General features: G+C 35.3%; 1 protein-coding gene across 1 annotated transcript; it reads left to right on the top strand.

The window, feature by feature from the left end:
* Window positions 1-19185: 19185 nt before the first annotated feature.
* LOC145954624 (uncharacterized) lies at window positions 19186-19572 on the top strand. Its single transcript, XM_083069312.1, has one exon. The coding sequence runs from the start codon at window positions 19186-19188 to the stop codon at window positions 19570-19572; it is 387 nt and encodes a 128-aa protein (XP_082925438.1).
* The last annotated feature ends 319 nt before the right edge of the window (window positions 19573-19891 follow it).

Below are 19891 nucleotides of genomic sequence, written 5' to 3'. Positions count from 1 at the left end.
AAGGTATGGTTCAGTTCGCATGGATGTCTGACGGAACGGTACGTGTTGGTTCACGTGACCGATAAGGTCCCTCCGGTACATATATTAAAGAAAATTTTAATACAAGTAGCAAAAAAACATTGTAGGAATTTCCTTCAAATTTATTTTCACAAAAAAAATTTACGAATATTTCTTTCAACTTTTGATTCACATAAACATGTATAGAAATGTTTTTTTTTAGCAGTTTTTTAGTTGTAGGAAAATTTGCAGATATTTCCTGCATTTTTTTGTTCACAAGAAAATCGGCAAAAAAAAACATATTTGTAAAACTATTTTCTGCCTAAACTTATATAGTATTTTTTTAAAAGATATAATTGGATAAATTTTTTACAACTATTTCAGAAAAAAAGATAAATAAATATTTTCATAAACTAAAATTGGTGTGCATAAATTAAAATAAGTTTGTCAATAAGTTAAGAAGTCATTTTGTTTAATTTTTTTTAATAAAACATACATATTTTTATACATTTTTCTCTATTTGTCCAAACTGTTATTTTTTAAAATAAAACTAGTTTTTCCCAAAATCAATCCCTATATATTAAATGCGAGTAACTATCTTGTGCTAGAGTTGTGACACACCTTCTATCTCACATGTTCATATATATAGTTAGGGGTGGGAATAATTCAAATCAGATTTTGAATATATAGGTCAAGTTTATTCTATAAAATTAAAATTTAATTCTGACCTATTATCTATTATAGACTCTTTTAATAGGTTTGGTCTACCATTTTTAAAATCTAGAATGATCTATTAACATCTTTAAAAGTCTATTTTATAATTAGTTTATTTTCTATTAACAATGTTAAATATGCAATAAATTTAATTTTAAATACATCTGCAAGTCTTTGTTTAATTTGCATGATAAGAATTTTTCAATTTGTACGATAAAAAATAGTTTATTATATTATTATTAAAATTTAGAGTTTAAAATAAAAATAAAAAACTAATTGAGGGAAAACTTATATATATTCATCTATACTAAAAAAACACTCAAGCATGGACCGTAATGAAAAGGATATTCTTATTAAAAAAGAACTTTCTAAATGTTTCTTATAACACATGTGAAGTATTCTAAATAATTAACCATAAACATAAATGAATAAAAGTAGGCGAAGTTGAAGCTATTAGAATTTTATTTTCCATATCTTGATTTAGACGAGTAAAGAATGTAAAACGTTTAAGTGTAGTAAAAATCTAAAAAATATTGATAATTTAAATTTTGTATTACAAATTTATTTATTTAATTATATGGTTAATAGTATTATACATATATATATATATATATATATAGAAATATTTTTGTTGAACGTGATTATTTGGTAAAAGCAATATTCCTGCTAAGGTCAAAATTATATGTTTGAATTTAACCCAAATTTATGATTTGATGATTTACTAACTTTATTTTTTTTATTGATATTAATATTTTGGTTGTAATTATAGAAAGGTTATTTTAATTCTTGAAAACATAAGATTTATTATATTAGTTTTTTAATAACCTTAAGTGTGTTGTTCAGCGGTAGGGGTTGATCCATGCTTAAGCAAGGTCAGGGGTTTGAATCCTACCTTGTGTATGCAGCCACATTAAATCAAAAAAAAAAATATTAGTTTTTAAATGTTAAAAAAATATTTTTATTTACAAGGATCACTACGGTAAATTGATGCTATAAGACTAAAGCGGCAGAAATTAAAAGATTGAAAGCTAAAATTTGTATAGTAAGATACTCCACGTGCTAATATATTTAATAAAAAAGTTTAAAGTTACTCCTGATATTGGGGGAGTTCCGACTTCACCAAGCTGTCAGGTGTCAGCTTCTAAAGAAGGGGCGTTTGATATAGGAATTTCTTGGGCCTTGTACGAACGGGTTAACTTTTTCGTAACAATGGTATCAGAGCCTTGTTTACGAACCCGGTGTCTCGAGTTCGAACCCGGAGAGGGAAGTTACTCCTGATATTGGGGGAGTTCCGACTTCACCAAGCTGTCAGGTGTCAGCTTCTGAAGAAGGGGCGTTTGATATAGGAATTTCTTGGGCCTTGTACGAACGGGTTAACTTTTTCGTAACAATGAAATAAATTTTACTAAAAAGAAAATTGTTTACAAGGTTCTTCAGATAGAGGTATCACATCTAAAACATAAATTAAAACCAAGAAATACTAAAATCATTAACTAAATAAAGTCATTACAAAAACATGAAATTCTAAACTAATGCCCTGATGTTACATCATCTGCGCACTCTCACTAGAAGGACATACTACCAGAGTCTCGTCAGGATAGCTAAGCCGCGCAAGATACATCCCATGCACACAATGGGTGAGACTGAGACTTATAAACCGAGCTATCTCTAAGGACTAATCTCCAAAGCTAGCTAAGCCGCGCAAGATACATCCCATGCACACAATGGGTGAGACTGAGACTTATAAACCCAGCTATCTCTAAGGACTAATCTCCAAAGCATTTACACTAGGGAGCTTTCTCTGGCGATGTATTCCATATCGTACCCTTAAAAATATTTATGCACATGATGCATGTCAATCAAGACTCCATGTTTTTCTCATATCACATTTTCATATCTCATTCCCATATCATATTATCATGTCTCATCATCATGTCTCATCATCATAACACATTATTATATCACATCACCATATCACATTATCATGTCTCATTATCATATCACATCATTATGTCACATCATCATATCACATCATCACATCACATCACCGTATCACATTATCATATTATCATATTATCATATTATCGCATCATATTCACAATTTTTACAGAACACTTTAATTCATATCAAAACTCATCTATTTGCAAAATGAAACACATATTTACACTCCGCAAACATCAAAAAATACAACTCAAAACTCAGGGGATAAAACAAAAAACATTCATATTTTGCCTGTTTTCTCACAGGGTTTCCGTAAGAACCCACAGAACACTCTAATTCATATAAAAACATATTCATTTTCAAAATTAACCACATACTCATGCATCACATCCAACAAGGAACACAACAAAGAAATCAGAAGGCAAAACAGAAAACATTCATATTTTGCCTGTTTTCTCATAGGGTTTCCATAGGAACTCACAGAAATATCAAATCATACAATTACAATTTTAAAACTGAAATTAATCATTCATTCAAGAAATTTATACAATTAATTACATACAAGAGGAACAATAGATGAAACAGATACAATTGGGAAAAACCTCTCATACATGAGCATACAACAAACACAGGATTGGAGGCTAATCCCACTACCCAACATACATTCCACACCTAGAGTAAGGTTTCTCACTCCCTCCTTACCTGGATGAGCAGAAGACGAATGGTCTTGGTGTGATCTAAGATCGTTCTTGAGTACTCTTCCTTAGAACTCTTTGTTTCTCCTCTTTTTTTTTCCTAATCCTTCAGAACGCAAATGAGGCAGATAGGGTTAATCCAGTGGACTCGGTCAACCCAACCCATTTTCCTTCTCTTCTAACCCACTTCTCTTTTTCCTCAAAATAATTAAATAAAATAAATACATGTATATTATAAAATATTTTTCCTCTATAATAATAATATATTTCTGACCCAAAATATAATAATATAATTTCAATAACAAAATATTATATAAAATCAACCTTCTCTTAAAACATATAAATATTTATTTAAAAATGCTAATACTGATTTAATACGTACAAAATAATTGTCCAAAACAATAATTATTTAAAACGTACAAAATAATATTCCTTTATAATTATTAAAATAATTTTGACCAAATACCATATAATAATAATAATAATAATAACAACAATAATAATAATAATAATAATAATAATAATAATAACCTTTTTGAAAACTGGGGTGTTACAATACTTCCCCCCTTTTAGGAAATTCGTCCTCGAATTTCTGAAATGAAGAGGTTCAACTATGACTCCTTCATTATACTCAAGATTCTTCCTAAACTTCCTAGGCAAATTACCCACGGATAAATCCGTGGGAAATCCGTGGGAAATTCTGTGAAAAATTATTTTTTTTTAAATTCAAAATTGTATTAAATAATTATCCTATTTAAAGATATTAAATCAATCATAATTATGTAAATCAAAACAAGTTCATTTATACAAAATAAAATGTCATGCATAACAAATAAAGTTTAGGAGTTCAAATTTAAAAATAACATATAGTACGATCAGTAGAATTAAAGATTGAGGGGTTTCAATACATTCTTAGAATGTAAACTCATAAAAAATGTTAAAAAACTTAATTTAATTATAAAATGAATAATCCAAATTATATTTATAAAATAAAGAGTAAGATAAAATTATAGAGATTAAAATTATAAAATTTTAATAATGTTATAAAACATTAAAAAAGAAAAGAATTAATAAATAATAGAAATAAAAAATTATTAAAATTACAATATAGAAATTCAAAAATTTAAGACAAAAAGACAAAAATATACTTAAAAAATAATTCAAATTAAAATATAGAAATTCAAATATTTTAAGTGAAATGACAAAAATATACTTAAAAAATTATTAAAATTAAACTATTTAAATATATAATCATATTATTACAAATAAAATTAGAATATATAAAATAAAAATCAGTTAAGGGTATGATTATCTATTACTTTTTAGACAAAATCAGTTACAAGATTACGTATAACTTTATACCAAATGTGAATTTTTTAAATTCAACCGTTAAATTAAAAATCTTTTACTCTTAAATCATATATACAAAATGTTATATTAATCGAAGATGATTTCTTATAAAAAAAAATTAAATCTGTCGAAAAATTTAATTTTCGATGAGAAAATTTTTGTAAGAAAAGCTATATAATAGATGAAATATTTCAGACAAATTTATATTTGTCGAAAATATAAGAACTAGTTTTAAATTTGATATGAAAATATTATGATATTATTAGATAAAATTTTAAGTTAGTATTTTATTAATGGTTGATAATTAAAAAATAAAACAAGGATAAATACATTTTTTGAATTTTATATGTTTGATTAAAGATAACTTACAAAATAACTCTTGGTAAAGTTATTCCGCTCAATAACTCATGGCGTGTGTTGAATTTTATCGATCCAATTAATTGTTAAATTAAAAGATATTAAACTTTACTAATAATTAATATAAAAAATTAATTATTTTTTGAATAAATTATTTACTAATTAATAATATAATTGAAACATTAATTATTTTAAATTATTTAAGTAAAATCTTATTGACAATTTATTATATGATCTTAATATTTTTGTATAACTAATATCTGATTTTAAATTTGATATGAGAATATTATATATAATTAGATAAGATTTTAAATTAGTATTTTATTAATAATTGATAATTAGAAAAAAAAACAAGGATAAATACATTTTTTGAATTTTTATATGTTTGATTAAAGGTAAATAAATATATTAAATTAATTAATAATTTATTTAAAATATTAAAATTTAATTTATAAGTATGTAATAAATAAATATTTATAATTTTATAAATTATATTATCATTATAAATTATTAAATTAAATAATTTAAATTATAATTTTAAATAAAAATAAGTAGATGTTAATTATAAAAGTAAGTACATATAAATAATTAATAATTAAATATATTATTATTATTAATTATTATTATTTGTAATATAAAATTATTATATATTATTATTACAATACAAATATGAGATTGTATATTTGAAGATGACTTAAATGAATTAATTTGTACAAGTTATACTGACAACATATATATTCATTTCGGTAGCCTACTCATCAGAACTTCACAGTTAAGCGTGTTTGACCTAGAGTAGTACAGGGATGGGTGACCTTCTGGGAAATTTCCCAGAAATTGCACAAATAAGGATAAAACATGCTAAACAATGAAATATCGTGAAATAGAATCCTTGAGAGGCCAAATATGAGGGTTGTTACATTAATAAATTTATTAAAATTAAAAAAAATTATTGGGTAATTTCCCACGGATAAATCCGTGGAAAATTTCCCACGGATATATCCGTGGGTAAATCCGTGGGTAATTTACCCACGGATAAATCCGTGGGAAAATCCGTCGAAAAGTTACCCACGGATAAAAATCCGTCGGTAAATATTTCAGACGAGCAATTTACCGACGGATTAGTGTCCGTCGGTAATCCGTCGAAAATGAACTATTACCCACGAATTTTTGGCATTTCCCACGGATTCTGGCCGTCTGTAATAGCAAATTTTCTTGTAGTGTTATCTCACCTCCAAATAGGGACATCTAAAGGCTACAAAAGTCCTAAAAGGCTTCTGATGTTCTATCTTAGACTTATACCATACTAAACATGAGTAAACAAACTTCCTCTACTCCTCTCTTCACCTTAGGCCACCACGTTTTCACTACGCCACTCTGATACATCTTAGTAGCTCCTAAATGGATGCTAAGAGTACTCTTATGTCCTCCCTCTAAGATCATCTTCCTAAATTCAAGATTACTAGGCCATAGATCCTATCATTGAACCCCAAAACACCATCAACTTCCACTCGTAGGGCTATTTATACCCCTACCAATCCTCTCCACTTGGTTCACTAAGAAAGGATCTAACTCTTAGGCTTCTCTAATCTCGTCCATTAATTCATTAGTCACTTTCAACATACTAAATTCAATGCTCCTAAGGGTGAGCTCACACATCACGCTTAAAACTCTAAGTTCTTCAATCAAATCCAACCCTTAAATCATCAAAGATGGTAGGTGAATGGTCATCCTACTCAAGGCATCTGCCATAATATTAGCTTTTCTTCTATGACCCTCTCTAAAGATCAACCACCTAAGCATAAGTTCACTAGGTACACATACTCGATCTCAAAGTCTTACCACTTCATCTATGTCCAAGGTAAACACTTATCCATTATCTTGTCCTATAGCCTCATATCTTATCACCAAAATGAATCAAGAAATTATGTTCCTCCAATTTTCCTTTAACAATCCACTAGTTACTCGAGTCATACCTAGTCTCACATTACTAAGGGTAACCTCATAAGTCACGCTTAAATCCCTAATTTGAACTAAAAGATCCATCTCTCTAATCATAAAGAAAGGCAAATATAAAGGTTCCCTACTCAAAGCATCGATCACCACATTGGCTTTACCTAGATAACAACTAAGATTAAAATCTTAGTCCTTAAGAAATTCCAACTATCTCCCTTTATCAAAAGATATTTAAGTCCCTGACGATCACTAAATACCTCAAGCTTAGAATCATATAGGTAGTGTCTCCAAATCTTAGTATAAATATTACAACCGCTAACTTAAAGTCATGGGTAAGGTAATTCCTTTCATGATTTCTCAAATTCCTAGAAGCATAAGCTACTAGCATTCCTTCTTGCATCAACACTCCGCCCAAACCTATCTTAGAAGCACTACTGTATACCATAAAAGGCTTACTAAAATCCAGTAATATTAGCACTAGCCAACCTTTCCTTAAGAGTTTGGAAGCTACTCTCATACTTTCCATCCCACATAAAGGCAACTCCTCTTCCTCGTCAATCTAGTCTAAGGTAATGTTATCTTAGGAATTTCCTCAATAACTCTCCTATAATAATAAGTTAATCTAAGAAAACTCTTAACCTCACTAACTAACTTTGGTATCTCCCACTGAAGTACAACTTCTACCTTAGATAGATCTACATTATACCTCTAATAAAATTTAAAAGACCTAGAAAACTCACTTCATACAACCAAAAATCATACTTATATAACTTAGCCTAAAGTTGTCTTGGATAAATCCTCACTCTCAACTCCAATTTGATGATATCACACCTTGAGGTCAACCTTACTAAACACACAAACAGCCACTAATTACTCCATATACAAATCATATTAGAATACCTATTTCAAACATTCGATATATATCATTCCTAAGCATGTACGAATCAATCACCATTTACTCCATATAGCATGTACATGAACCAACTTTACCACATAACATCATACAACCTTAAACAACCTCTCAATCCACATGACATCTCAGAATCATGACAAAAATCAATTTTTATCCTTGCATTGCCTAATGATTCAAAAATATCATGACACCATACATATCCCTTCAACAACGATCAAAGAAAATGATACCTATAGAGTTATACTCATCCAAATGATCTCAAACCTATCTCAAAAGAAAGCTAAGAGAATAAGCTACAACTCCTATGAAGACATAAGATTCTAAAAGATCATCTTCTTAGCTAAAAATTTCAAAAACCGCAGCAGATATATTCAGCGCTTACAGATAGACCTTTGATCACCAAAGTAGCTATAACTGGAGTTCTAGACCTCCGTTTTACCTGATTCCAGTTCCATTGGAAAGATAACGTCCAAGGCTACAACTTTTGTGAAGATCATAAAATCTAAATCTGTCAATATTGTACTCATATACTGGCACAACAAAACTGCAGTGAAAATATCCTCTACGCCTAACAGCAATAGTATATCAATATATCTAAGGTCACAAAAATACCTCAACCCTTCCAAACTCACACCTCAAATTCATATTCAAGCTTCCTACTACAATCCTAAACCAAAACAACTCACATATTTAACACAACAGACTTAGAAAATAAAACTCACATGCTACCTAAACCATAAACGGTTAACATGCCAGCACCAACACTCAAGGGAATCACTGACATTTCAACTTTTCATTAAGAACACTCAACTCCAATTCTCAACATATAACCTCTTAAGATTCAATCGCTACAACTATAGATTTTAGAGACTCCATCAACCGTAAACTCTTAATAAACTTGACAAATCAATGTCTCACCCACATCCAAGGTTCCAATAGTATCTAGTTGATTAGCACAATATCTCGTCTACTACTACTCGCACATATGCTTGCAACACAAGCGATACCACCCAACCACTACTTCTTACGTAAGCAAGAAGTATCAAACAATTCAGCACTCATAAGAATGAAGAAGAGTAGTCATAATAATATTAGCTAACACTATCTATCGTTCCTCTAATTACACTATAATCTAACAGTATAAAACTCTACAATATCAGCACAAGGAGAACATCATCATCATCATTATCAAAGCAAAGCATCATCAAAGTATACAACAAACAAAACATTGTTAGATTACACAACAGAATCATGATAAGTACATAACTCACGGCAGATTGGATCGACCTGCTCTGATACCACTTAATGTGACACCCTCTACCCCACATACCATAACACAAATACAAAAATTGAATATTTTTTTTCATAATTGAAATGCCAAACATGTTTAAATAGAGGGTATCACATCCATAACTTAAGTAGTAGCTTAATCAGCGAAAATTACATAGAAATAATATAAGGTCTTCCTAAATAATTTAATAAAAACATTCTAATCTAATTCTATCTATGCCCCGATGTCACATGTCCTATAAGAGCAAATCCCAACATAGAAGCCTAAGCTTCATCACCAACATCCTCAGTCTTATGCTGATAAACAATAACACAAGAAAAGGGAGTGAGAAACATCTCACTCTAGCTTATAGTGTAGAAATATACGTCGGATAGCCAAAACAAAAAAAAATAGGTATAACATAGATAAATTAATAAAATCATCGCATCTCACTCATCCAAGACATCAATTTTTCATATAACATTAAAATGCACATGTATGGACACGGACTACATTTTATCATGCATGTGGCGCCAGTAACATATCACATGGCATATTGCCGCTAGCAATACACGAAGAGTAGTCTAGGAGTACATGCCGGGTCACACCCTCTGTACACTCTCACTAAAAGGACATACTACCAAAGTCTCGTCGGGATAGCTAAGCCGTACAAGATACATCCCATGCACACAATGGGCGAGATTGAGACTTACAAACCGAGCTATCCCCAAGGACTAATCCCCAAAGCTTTTACACTAGGGGGCCTTCTTTGGCGGTGTATTCCATATCGTACCCTTAAAAACATTTATGCACATGATGCATGTCAATCAAGACTCCATGCTTTTCTCATATCACATTTTCATATTTCATTCCCATATCATATTATCATGTCTCATCATCATGTCTCATCATCATGTCTCATCATCATAACACATCATCATATCACATCACCATATCACATTATCATGTCTCATTATCATATCACATCATCATGTCACATCATCATATCACATCATCACATCACATCACCATATCATATTATCATATTATCACATCATATTCACAATTTTCACAGAACACTTTAATTCATATCAAAACTCATTTATTTGCAAAATGAAACACATATTTACACTCCGCAAACATCAAAAAACACAACACAAAACTCAGGGGATAAAACAAAAAACATTCATATTTTTTCTGTTTTCACATAGGGTTTCCGTAAGAACCCACAGAGCACTCTAATTCATATAAAAACATATTCATTTTCAAAATTAACCATATACTCATGCATCACATCCAACAAGGAACACAACAAAGCAATCAGAAGGCAAAACAGAAAACATTCATATTTTGCACGTTTTCCCATAGGGTTTCCCGTAGGAACTCACATAAATCTCAAATCATACAATTACAATTTTAAAACTGAAATTAGTCATTCATTCAAGAAATTTATACAATTAATTACATACAAGAGGAACAATAGATGAAACAGATACAATTGGGGAAAATTCTTCATACATGAGCATACAACAAACACAGGATTGGAGGTCAATCCCACTACCCAACATACATTCCCACACCCAGAGTAAGGTTTTTCACTCCCTCCTTACCTAGATGAGCAGAAGACGAATGGTCTTGGTGTGATCTAATATTGTTCTTGAGTACTCTTCCTTAGAGCTCATTGTTTCTCCTCTTTTTTTCCCTAACCTTTTAGAATGCAAATGAGGCAGATAGGGTTAACGTTACCTGACTCTTTTCTTAAAATTAATTCATTGGACTCGGTCAACCCAACCCATTTTCCTTCTCTTCTAACCCACTTCTCTTTTTCCTCAAAATAATTAAATAAAATAAATACATGTATATTATAAAATATTTTTCCTCTATAATAATAATATATTTCTGACCCAAAATATAATAATATAATTTCAATAACAAAATATCATATAAAATCAACCTTCTCTTAAAACATATAAATATTTATTTAAAAATGCTAATACTTATTTAATACGTACAAAATAATTGTCCAAAACAATAATTATTTAAAACGTACAAAATAATATTCCTCTATAATTATTAAAATAATTATGACCAAATATCATATAATAATAATACTAATAACAATATAAAAATAATAATAATAATAACCTTTTTGAAAACTGGGGTGTTACATAACTAATAAGGGTATTGAAGAGAATGCAATATGTTTAATTATTTTAATTGTTTTATAAGAAGGGAATGAAGGACATTGCGATTATTTGTAAATTTTATTATTATTATTATTATTATTATTAATTTTAAGTAAAAATGGAGGGTTAGGAGTCCGTTTCTACGTTTTTTATTCTTAACTCTATTCATTCCCTTTCTATGCTCTTTGAAGACCAAGGAGAACCAGGAAAAGGAGACCAACCAAAGATTGTTGTCGCTTAATCTTTTTCTCATCAAGGTAATGGGGGAGTGAGAAACCTCACTTGGGGTTGTGGAAATAACTGTTGGATAGCAGGATTGACCCTCAATCCTTTGCTTAATGTCTTAGGAACATGCAATTCCTAAATGTTTTCTATTTTGATGTTTGAGTTTTTTATTATGTTCCTTGATGATTGCTGAGTGTGAATATGTGTCTAATTTTGAAAATAGATAAGTTTTTATATGAGTTACAGTGCTCTTTGGGAAATCCTATGAGGTGAAATTAGGAACATGATCTTGGATGAAATTTGAGGTATTCTTATGTAAAATTGAGTATGGATTCGTGTTCCGGGTATCATATGAAGTGTTTTGACTGATTGATTTATGTGAATACTTGTCTAATTGTGAAAAATGTGTGTTTTCACAAAGTGGAAATATGTAGGCTCGTGTCGGGACACCAAGCGTACATTCTTGATTTAGGGACTAAGTCTCCAGGTACTTCCACGTTGGGTGCATGGTGAGCCTCGTTAGGCATAGGTCCCTTGGAGGGTTCACATTGGGTGCATGGAGGATTGCGTCGGATGAAAAACCTTAGCTTTTTGTGTGGCATTTAAGTCGTCAGACGTGCAAAGAATGGGGATCCGCTTTTGGTGCGATAATTAAGTCGTCGGGTGTGGTTGGAATACGCCAGGTGCGTTAGTGCACTGGGCGGGAACTGGGACGCGCCAAGCGCGACTCGACCTAATACCTTATGTGTTGTGTGTATGATGAATTATGAATTGAATATGTATGATGTTGACTATTTTCCTAGTATGGTTTATGTGTTAATTTGATGTATATGACCATGAGAAGTTCCTTGTATGAAACCATGTGAATATGATGTGAAGATGTGAAAAATGATCGGGTGACATGAAACATGGGAATTTGTGATAAATGAAATGATGAGTCAATGAATGTGTAAATGTGTGTCATGCATCAAGTGCATCTATGTGATGGGGTATGATGTGGAGTACACCGTTAGGGAACGCCCTCCTTGTGTAACAGCTTGGAGGAGTCCTAGGGGATATTGTGGTTTGTATGTCTCGATTCCGCTCATTTGTGAGCATGAGATGTAACTTGCGCAGCTTCACTATCCCAACCAGACCCTAGCAACACATCTTTCTAGTTGAGAGTGTACGGGTAGCTCCCTACATGTACTCCTAGACTACCTTAGGTGTGTTATTTTGGTAGCACATCAGTGCACTACTAGAAAATTGCAAAATAGCGACCGAAATTTATCAGTCTCTATTTAGTGACTGATTTAGCGACCGATTATGAATAATCAAAATAGCGACTGATTTAGCAACCAAAATAAGTCATCGCTAGAAAATCAGTCTCTATTTCGGTCGCTAAATAAGAAATTTTGTTTTTTTTTAGCGACAGAATTAAATTTGGTCGCTAAATCAAAATTTTTGATTTTTTAGCGATAGAATTCTATTCGGGCGCTAAATTTTAGTTAAAATTAGCGAAAAAAATTAAATTCGGTCGCTAAATATTAGTTAAAATTAGCGACGGAATTCAATTCAGTCGCTAAATTTAACTACTACTTAGCGACCAAATTGAATTCGGTCGCTAAATCAAAAATTTTGATTTTTTTAGCGACTGAATTATATTTGGTCGCTAAATATTAGTTAAAATTAGCAACGGAATTGAATTCGGTCGCTAAATTAGAAATTTTGATTTTTTTAGCGTCGAAATTGAATTCGGTTGCTAAATATTAGTTAAATTTAGCGACGAAATTAAATTCGGTCGCTAAATACTAGTTAAATTTAGCGACCGAATTGAATTCGGTCGCTAAATTTAACTAATAGTTAGCGATCGAATTCTAAATAAGAAATTTTAATTTTTTAGCGACAAAATTAAATTCGGTCGCTAAATATTAGTTAAAATTAGCGACGAAATTGAATTCAGTTGCTAAATCAGAAATTTTGATTTTTTTAACGATAGAATTAAATTCGATCGCTAAATATTAGTTACAATTAGCGATGAAATTATATTCGGTCGCTAAATATTAATTAAAATTAGCAACGGAATTATATTCGGTCGCTAAATATTAGTTAAAATTAGCGACGAAATTCTATTCGGTCACTAAATAAAACTTTAAAAAATTTATAAATTGCTTAAAAGTGATGATAATATTGTTATTGAGTATCAAACCCATTTTATTTTTTTGTAAGTGCAAGAAATTAATTTATAATAAAAAAATATTTATATGCACTCCTACATAATTAATACCAATAGTTATTTATGTGAAAAAGTATTTAGTTTTTTTATGATTGGATTTTTATGCATTTTTTTAATTAGAGTATATGAATTTTTTAAAATTTCTTATTTATTTTGATCAATATTTATAATATATATTTCTAACTTATGATAACTTTATTTTTAAATAAATTTTTATATTTAAATTTTATTGATAGAAGAGATGTGATATCTTAAGGAAAAAAAGAATTATAACATCGTCTCTTTTTCTAATAGGAAGAGTACAAATGTATTTTCTTAACTATTAATATTTCTTTATTGTTGTATGATAAAATTTTTTATTTTAAATTATTTTAAATTATTTAACTAGAATCTTATTAATAATTTACTATATGATTTTAATAATTTCGTGTAACTAATATCTGATTTTAAACTTGATATGAAAAAATTATGATATAACTATTTAAGATTTTAAATTAATATTTTATTAATGGTTGATAATTAGAAAATAAAACAAGGATAAATACATTTTTTGAATTTTATATCTTAGATTTAAGATGAATAAATATATCAAGTTAATTAATAATTTATTTAAAATGTTAAAATTTAATTTATAAAAATAATATTTTAAAAGAGAAGGGATATAATAACATCGGTATAACTTTTACTAAGTCTTACATCGCTCAATAACATATGAATTTTATGAATTCAACCGTTAGATTGAAAGTTTTTTACTCTTAGATCATATATACAAAATTTTATATGAATTCAAGATGATTTGATACTTCATTCTTGTAAAACAAAATTGACGTAATATATACATTTCAAATAAAATATGAGCACTTTGATTACTTTTAAGTTATTCAATTTTAACAAAAATTGATATAAACATATAAAGTGATATGAACTTTCAATCTAACAGTTGGATTTACAAAATTCACATTTAATATAAAGTTATTGAGCGGTGTAATACTTAGTAAAAGTTATACCAGTGTTATTATAACCCTTCTAATTTTAAAATATATAAATTATTACTTAAACTTTTAAATTTATAATTGTACTGTCCGTACCGCGAAGCCGAGCTCCGAGCTCGGCATCACTACACAAAATGAGGTCGGGCACGCGCTACGCGACGTCAACTCAGCATTTAAGCAGATCATAACCGATCTCGAGCGATCTCGCTTCAGACGGGGTCCATCATTTAATCCTACCATATCTTATCTCAGGCCCAAGGCCCAAAACAACCCTAATTCACACTAAGGTACGTGCATTACATATACGAGATTCATACTCCCACAAACACTAACTTTAGCATCGGAGTCTCTTTTGCAGGTACCACCCCCATCTTGGAGCACCAGCGTACCCGTGAAGGAGGCTCACCGATCTTACCTGGCAGATCAGCTCTACAGCAGAATTCTGGTAAGAACATTTGGCGCCCACCGTGGGGCCGGACAGCTCTTATCGGCGACCTGTATGGTTTTCACCAGAAGCCATAGTAGACGTGCGACAGACAACGCAGATCACTCAATTACCATGGATAGCGACGCTGCGACCTTGAGGAGGCTGGTCGACCAAGTCAAGCAGATACGGCAACAGCACGACACCGATCCACAGAACGTGCGTGCCAAGCACGAAATCGACCTGGCCGCAATACGAACCGTTAAAGAGGTTGACCTAGCGGCTCTGCCCGCGGAAAACAAGAGGATTCGTGCTCCACCCCAGCAACGACACCCTGACCCTCCTCCCGGCCCTCAATTCAACCCCGGCGAAGCAACGCGAGCTGACGTATGCTAGGCGGCGGGGCCAGCTCCCTTACGGGGAGTAATCAACACAATTGCAGGTGGCTTCGTTGGGGGAGGCGCCAGCAGTTCGGCCCGGAAAAAATACCTGCGCAACGTCAACCACGTACACCTCACCACCTATGCTTCGCACCGGAGCTCGCCGGTGATCATTTTCACCGACGACGACTACGCCGGGGTCAATCCCAACCATGACGATCCCATGGTCATAACCGTGGCATTAGCCAATTGGGAGGTTCACAAGACCCTGGTCGACCAAGGGAGTTTGGCTGACATCCTATATTGGCCAACATTCCTCAGGTTATATGTCCTCCACTCTCTCATACAACCTCACACAGAACCCCTAGTCGGTTTTGCAGGGAAAAGAATTCGCACTCGGGGATACGTGGACCTACTGACAACTTTCGGAGCACCTCCAGATTCAAGACGGGTCATGGTTCGATACCTACTCGTGGAAGCTGACACCTCCTATAACGTCATCATCGACAGGCCAACCTTGAATCGACTCGGGGCGGTGGTGTCCACCCCGCACCTCACCATGAAATTCCCAGGGCACGACGGGAAGATTATCTCCATCAAAGCAAACCAGCAGATGGCACGGCAATGCTACGCGGAAAGCCTGAAAATCGCCTCACTGGATGAGCAGTGCTTGAACGACCTTACCACCGTGGCTCGCGCCAGCCACGAAGAAATCACCGACCTCGATCCAAGATCTGACGTCCAAGACGAACGGCCTAGCCCCGTTGATGAGCTCGATGACCTCTAAATCGGGAAACTCCCCGGACAAACCACGAAGATCAGTAGGCAGTTAACTCCGGAACTGCGACAGCAACTCGAGGCAGAAATCCTCAAGAACGCCGACCTCTTCTCTTGGTCCAGCGCTGACATGCCCGGCATAGACGCCGAGTTCATCTGTCACAGGCTAGCAATACACAAGGAGGCGAAACCAGTCGCCTAGAGGAAGAGGAAAGTCGGCAGCGAAAGACGAGAGGCCATCGTCACCGAAACACAGAAATTGCTCAACGTCGGCTTCATTCGTGAAGTTAGATACACCACATGGCTGGCAAACGCCGTCTTAGTAAAAAAGAACTCGGGGAAGTGGCGTATGTGCGTCGACTATACCGACCTAAACAAAGCATGCCCCAAGGACTCATACCCTCTGCCGAACATTGACAGGTTAGTCGACGGAGCCTCCGGACACGCCCTCCTCAGCTTCCTCGACGCCTACTCTGGGTACAACCAGATAATGATGTACCCACCTGACGAAGTGCCATGTCCTTCATCACTGACCATGCCAACTACTGCTACCGAGTGATGCCCTTCGGCCTCAAGAACGCAGGGGCAACCTACCAACGGTTGATGGATAAGGTCTTCCATCAACAGATCGGAAGAAACATGGAAGTCTATGTCGACGACATGGTAATCAAAACCACCTCGGCGATAGACCACGCCGCTGACCTCGCCGAAGTATTCGCCCAGGTCAGGAAGCATAACATGCGCCTCAACCCGGAGAAATGTGTCTTCGGTGTCCAAGAGGGCAAGTTCCTTGGCTTCATGATTACCAGCAGAGGAATTGAGGCCAATCCCGAGAAGTGCAAAGCCATCATCCAGATGCAAAGCCCACAAACGGTGAAGGAGGTCCAACGCCTAGCTAGACGGTTAGTCTCGCTGTCCCGCTTCATTCCCAAGCTCGCAGAGAAGGCGGGACCAATCTTCACTCTGCTAAAAAAACCAAAGGATTTCCAGTGGGCAGATCGGTGCGAAGAAGCTTTCCAAAGTTTCAAAACCTTCCTCACAACCCCACCAATCCTACAGAGGCCGGATAACAACACCGACCTCCTCCTTTACTTGGCCGTAGCGGAAAACGCCATTAGCGCAGTTATCGTGCAAGAGCACCAGAAGGTACAGACACCTATTTACTTCATTAGCAGAGTCCTCCAAGATGCGGAGAGGAGGTACCAAATGATCGAGAAGCTGGCGTTGGCGCTTGTCACCGCGGCCCGACGGCTTAGACCCTACTTCTAGAGCCACCAGGTGATAGTCAAAACTGACTACCCCATCAAGCAAATCCTGCAAAAACCTGAGCTCGCCGGACACATGATCGCCTGGTCGGTGGAACTATCCGAGTTCGGGATCCAGTACGAAGGTCACGGACCCCTAAAGGCCCAATGCCTAGCCGACTTCGTAGCCGAGCTCACACCAGCTACGGTCGAGGAGCCCCAGGTGTGGACTTTGCATGTTGACGGTTCCTCCAACTCCAAAGGCCGCGGGGCAGGCATCATTCTGGAGGGACCAAACCAAGTCTCCTTGGAGCAATCCCTTAAGTTTGGCTTCAAGGTGACCAATAACCAGGCAGAGTACGAAGCACTTCTCGCAGGACTGAGGCTAGCCCGCGACCTCGGAGCTCGAAGAGTGAGTTGCAACAGCGACTCGAAACTCATGGTGGAGCAGCTCAGTGGGACATACCAGGAAAAGGACACTCTGCTGCAGCGATACTTTCACACTGCGTCCCACCAGATCTCATCCTTTGACGAATTCACCATAAAACATGTACCACGAGAGCAAAACACCCGAGCTGACCTCCTATCCAAGCCCACCAGCACCAAAAGACCCGGGCAGCACCGAACCATCATCCAGGAAACCTTGCACTCACCCAGCTTGGACGACAAGGTCGTCAACGTCAGTGACAATGAAGACCTGGGCTGGATAATAGACATCTGGGGCTACTTGAAAGAAGGAGTCCTGCCCGAAAATAAAGACGAAGCTCGGAAGATAAGGATGAGGTCGGCCAAGTTCGTCATCATCGGGGATGAGTTATTCAAGCGTGGCGTTTCCTCCCTACTGCTCAAATGCCTGACTGCGTCTCAAGCAGCCTATGTCATCAAGGAAATCCACCAGGGGATATGCGGCATGCACTCCGGGGCACGTTCGATGGCAACCAGAGTACTCCGAGCTGGGTACTACTGGCCCACTCTGAAGTCGGATTGCCAAAACCACATCCAAAAATGCAAAGAATGCCAGCAATTCGGCAACGCACACCGACAATCGCCCAAAACTCTCCACCGCATGATGTCGGCGTGGCCTTTCTCCTAGTGGGGAATGGACATCGTCAGGCCATTCCCCCCTGCGAAAGGCCAACTAAAATTCCTCGTGGTAGCGGTCGACTACTTCACCAAATGGATCGAAGCATGCCCACTCGCCAAAATTACCACCGAGAACGTGCAGAAGTTCACCTGGAAGAATATCATCTACAGGTTCGGAATCCCTCACGCCCTCGTTACTAACAATGGTCGACAGTTCATCGCATAGGAATTCGAGGACTTCCTCCGCGAGCTCGGAATCAAACACCTTTCAACCTCAATGGAACATCCCCAGACCAATGGCCAAGCCGAAGCTGCCAACAAGGTCATCCTCCGGGAACTCAAAAAGCGACTAGGAAACGCCAAAGGGCAGTGGCCCGATGAACTCCCCAGCATCCTCTAGGCGTATCATTGCACCCCCCAGTCGACCACGCAAGAGACACCTTACAAGCTGACCTACGGAGCCGACGCGATGATCCCGGTAGAAATCGGCAAAGCATCCCACAGACGCCAAGTCTTCAGCGGCGAACAGAATGCCCAAGAACTGGCAGCCGACCTCGACCTAGTGGACGAACTTCGAGACGAAGCCCGAATCCACGAAGAAGCCTGCAAGCTCCGAGCATCCCGCAGATACAATACCCGAGTAAAACCTCGCTCTTTCCGAGCAGGTGACTTGGTTTGGCGATTATTAGGCAAAGCAAGAAAGGACACATCATATGGGAAACTCGCACCCACTTGGGGTGGCCCCTTCCGAGTTACAGAAGACTTGGAAAATGGAGCATACAGACTGGAAGAACTCAGCGGGAAACCTATACCGCGAACTTGGAATGCTACGCATCTCAAGTTCTATTTCAGTTAAACTTTGTATGAATAAGCTGTGCACTCTTTTCCCCACCTCAGTCTCTTGTCCCAAAAAACACAAAGATGGGTTTTGGCTGAGAGGGTTTTTAACGAGGCACATTTACGCAATCAATGAAAAGAACTCATTATGTTCTACTTATATCTCTCAAACTTCACATTGTTTTACGTTTTACTCAAACTCGAGGTCGAAATCGAACCTCGGCGTGATTGAGGTCGAGTTCGAACCTCAATATGATTAAGGTCGAGTCCGACCCTTCACAAAGGTTACTTAACGAAAAGCCCCAGGTCGAAATCAAACCTCGGCGTGACTGACGTCG

The sequence above is a fragment of the Cajanus cajan genome, chromosome 2, assembly GCF_000230855.2.
Source record: "Cajanus cajan strain Asha chromosome 2, NIPB_CcT2T_4, whole genome shotgun sequence".
Classification (NCBI taxonomy): domain Eukaryota; kingdom Viridiplantae; phylum Streptophyta; class Magnoliopsida; order Fabales; family Fabaceae; genus Cajanus; species Cajanus cajan.
The sequence above is the reverse complement of the archived record's forward strand: the minus strand, read 5'-3'. Positions and strand labels throughout refer to the sequence as shown.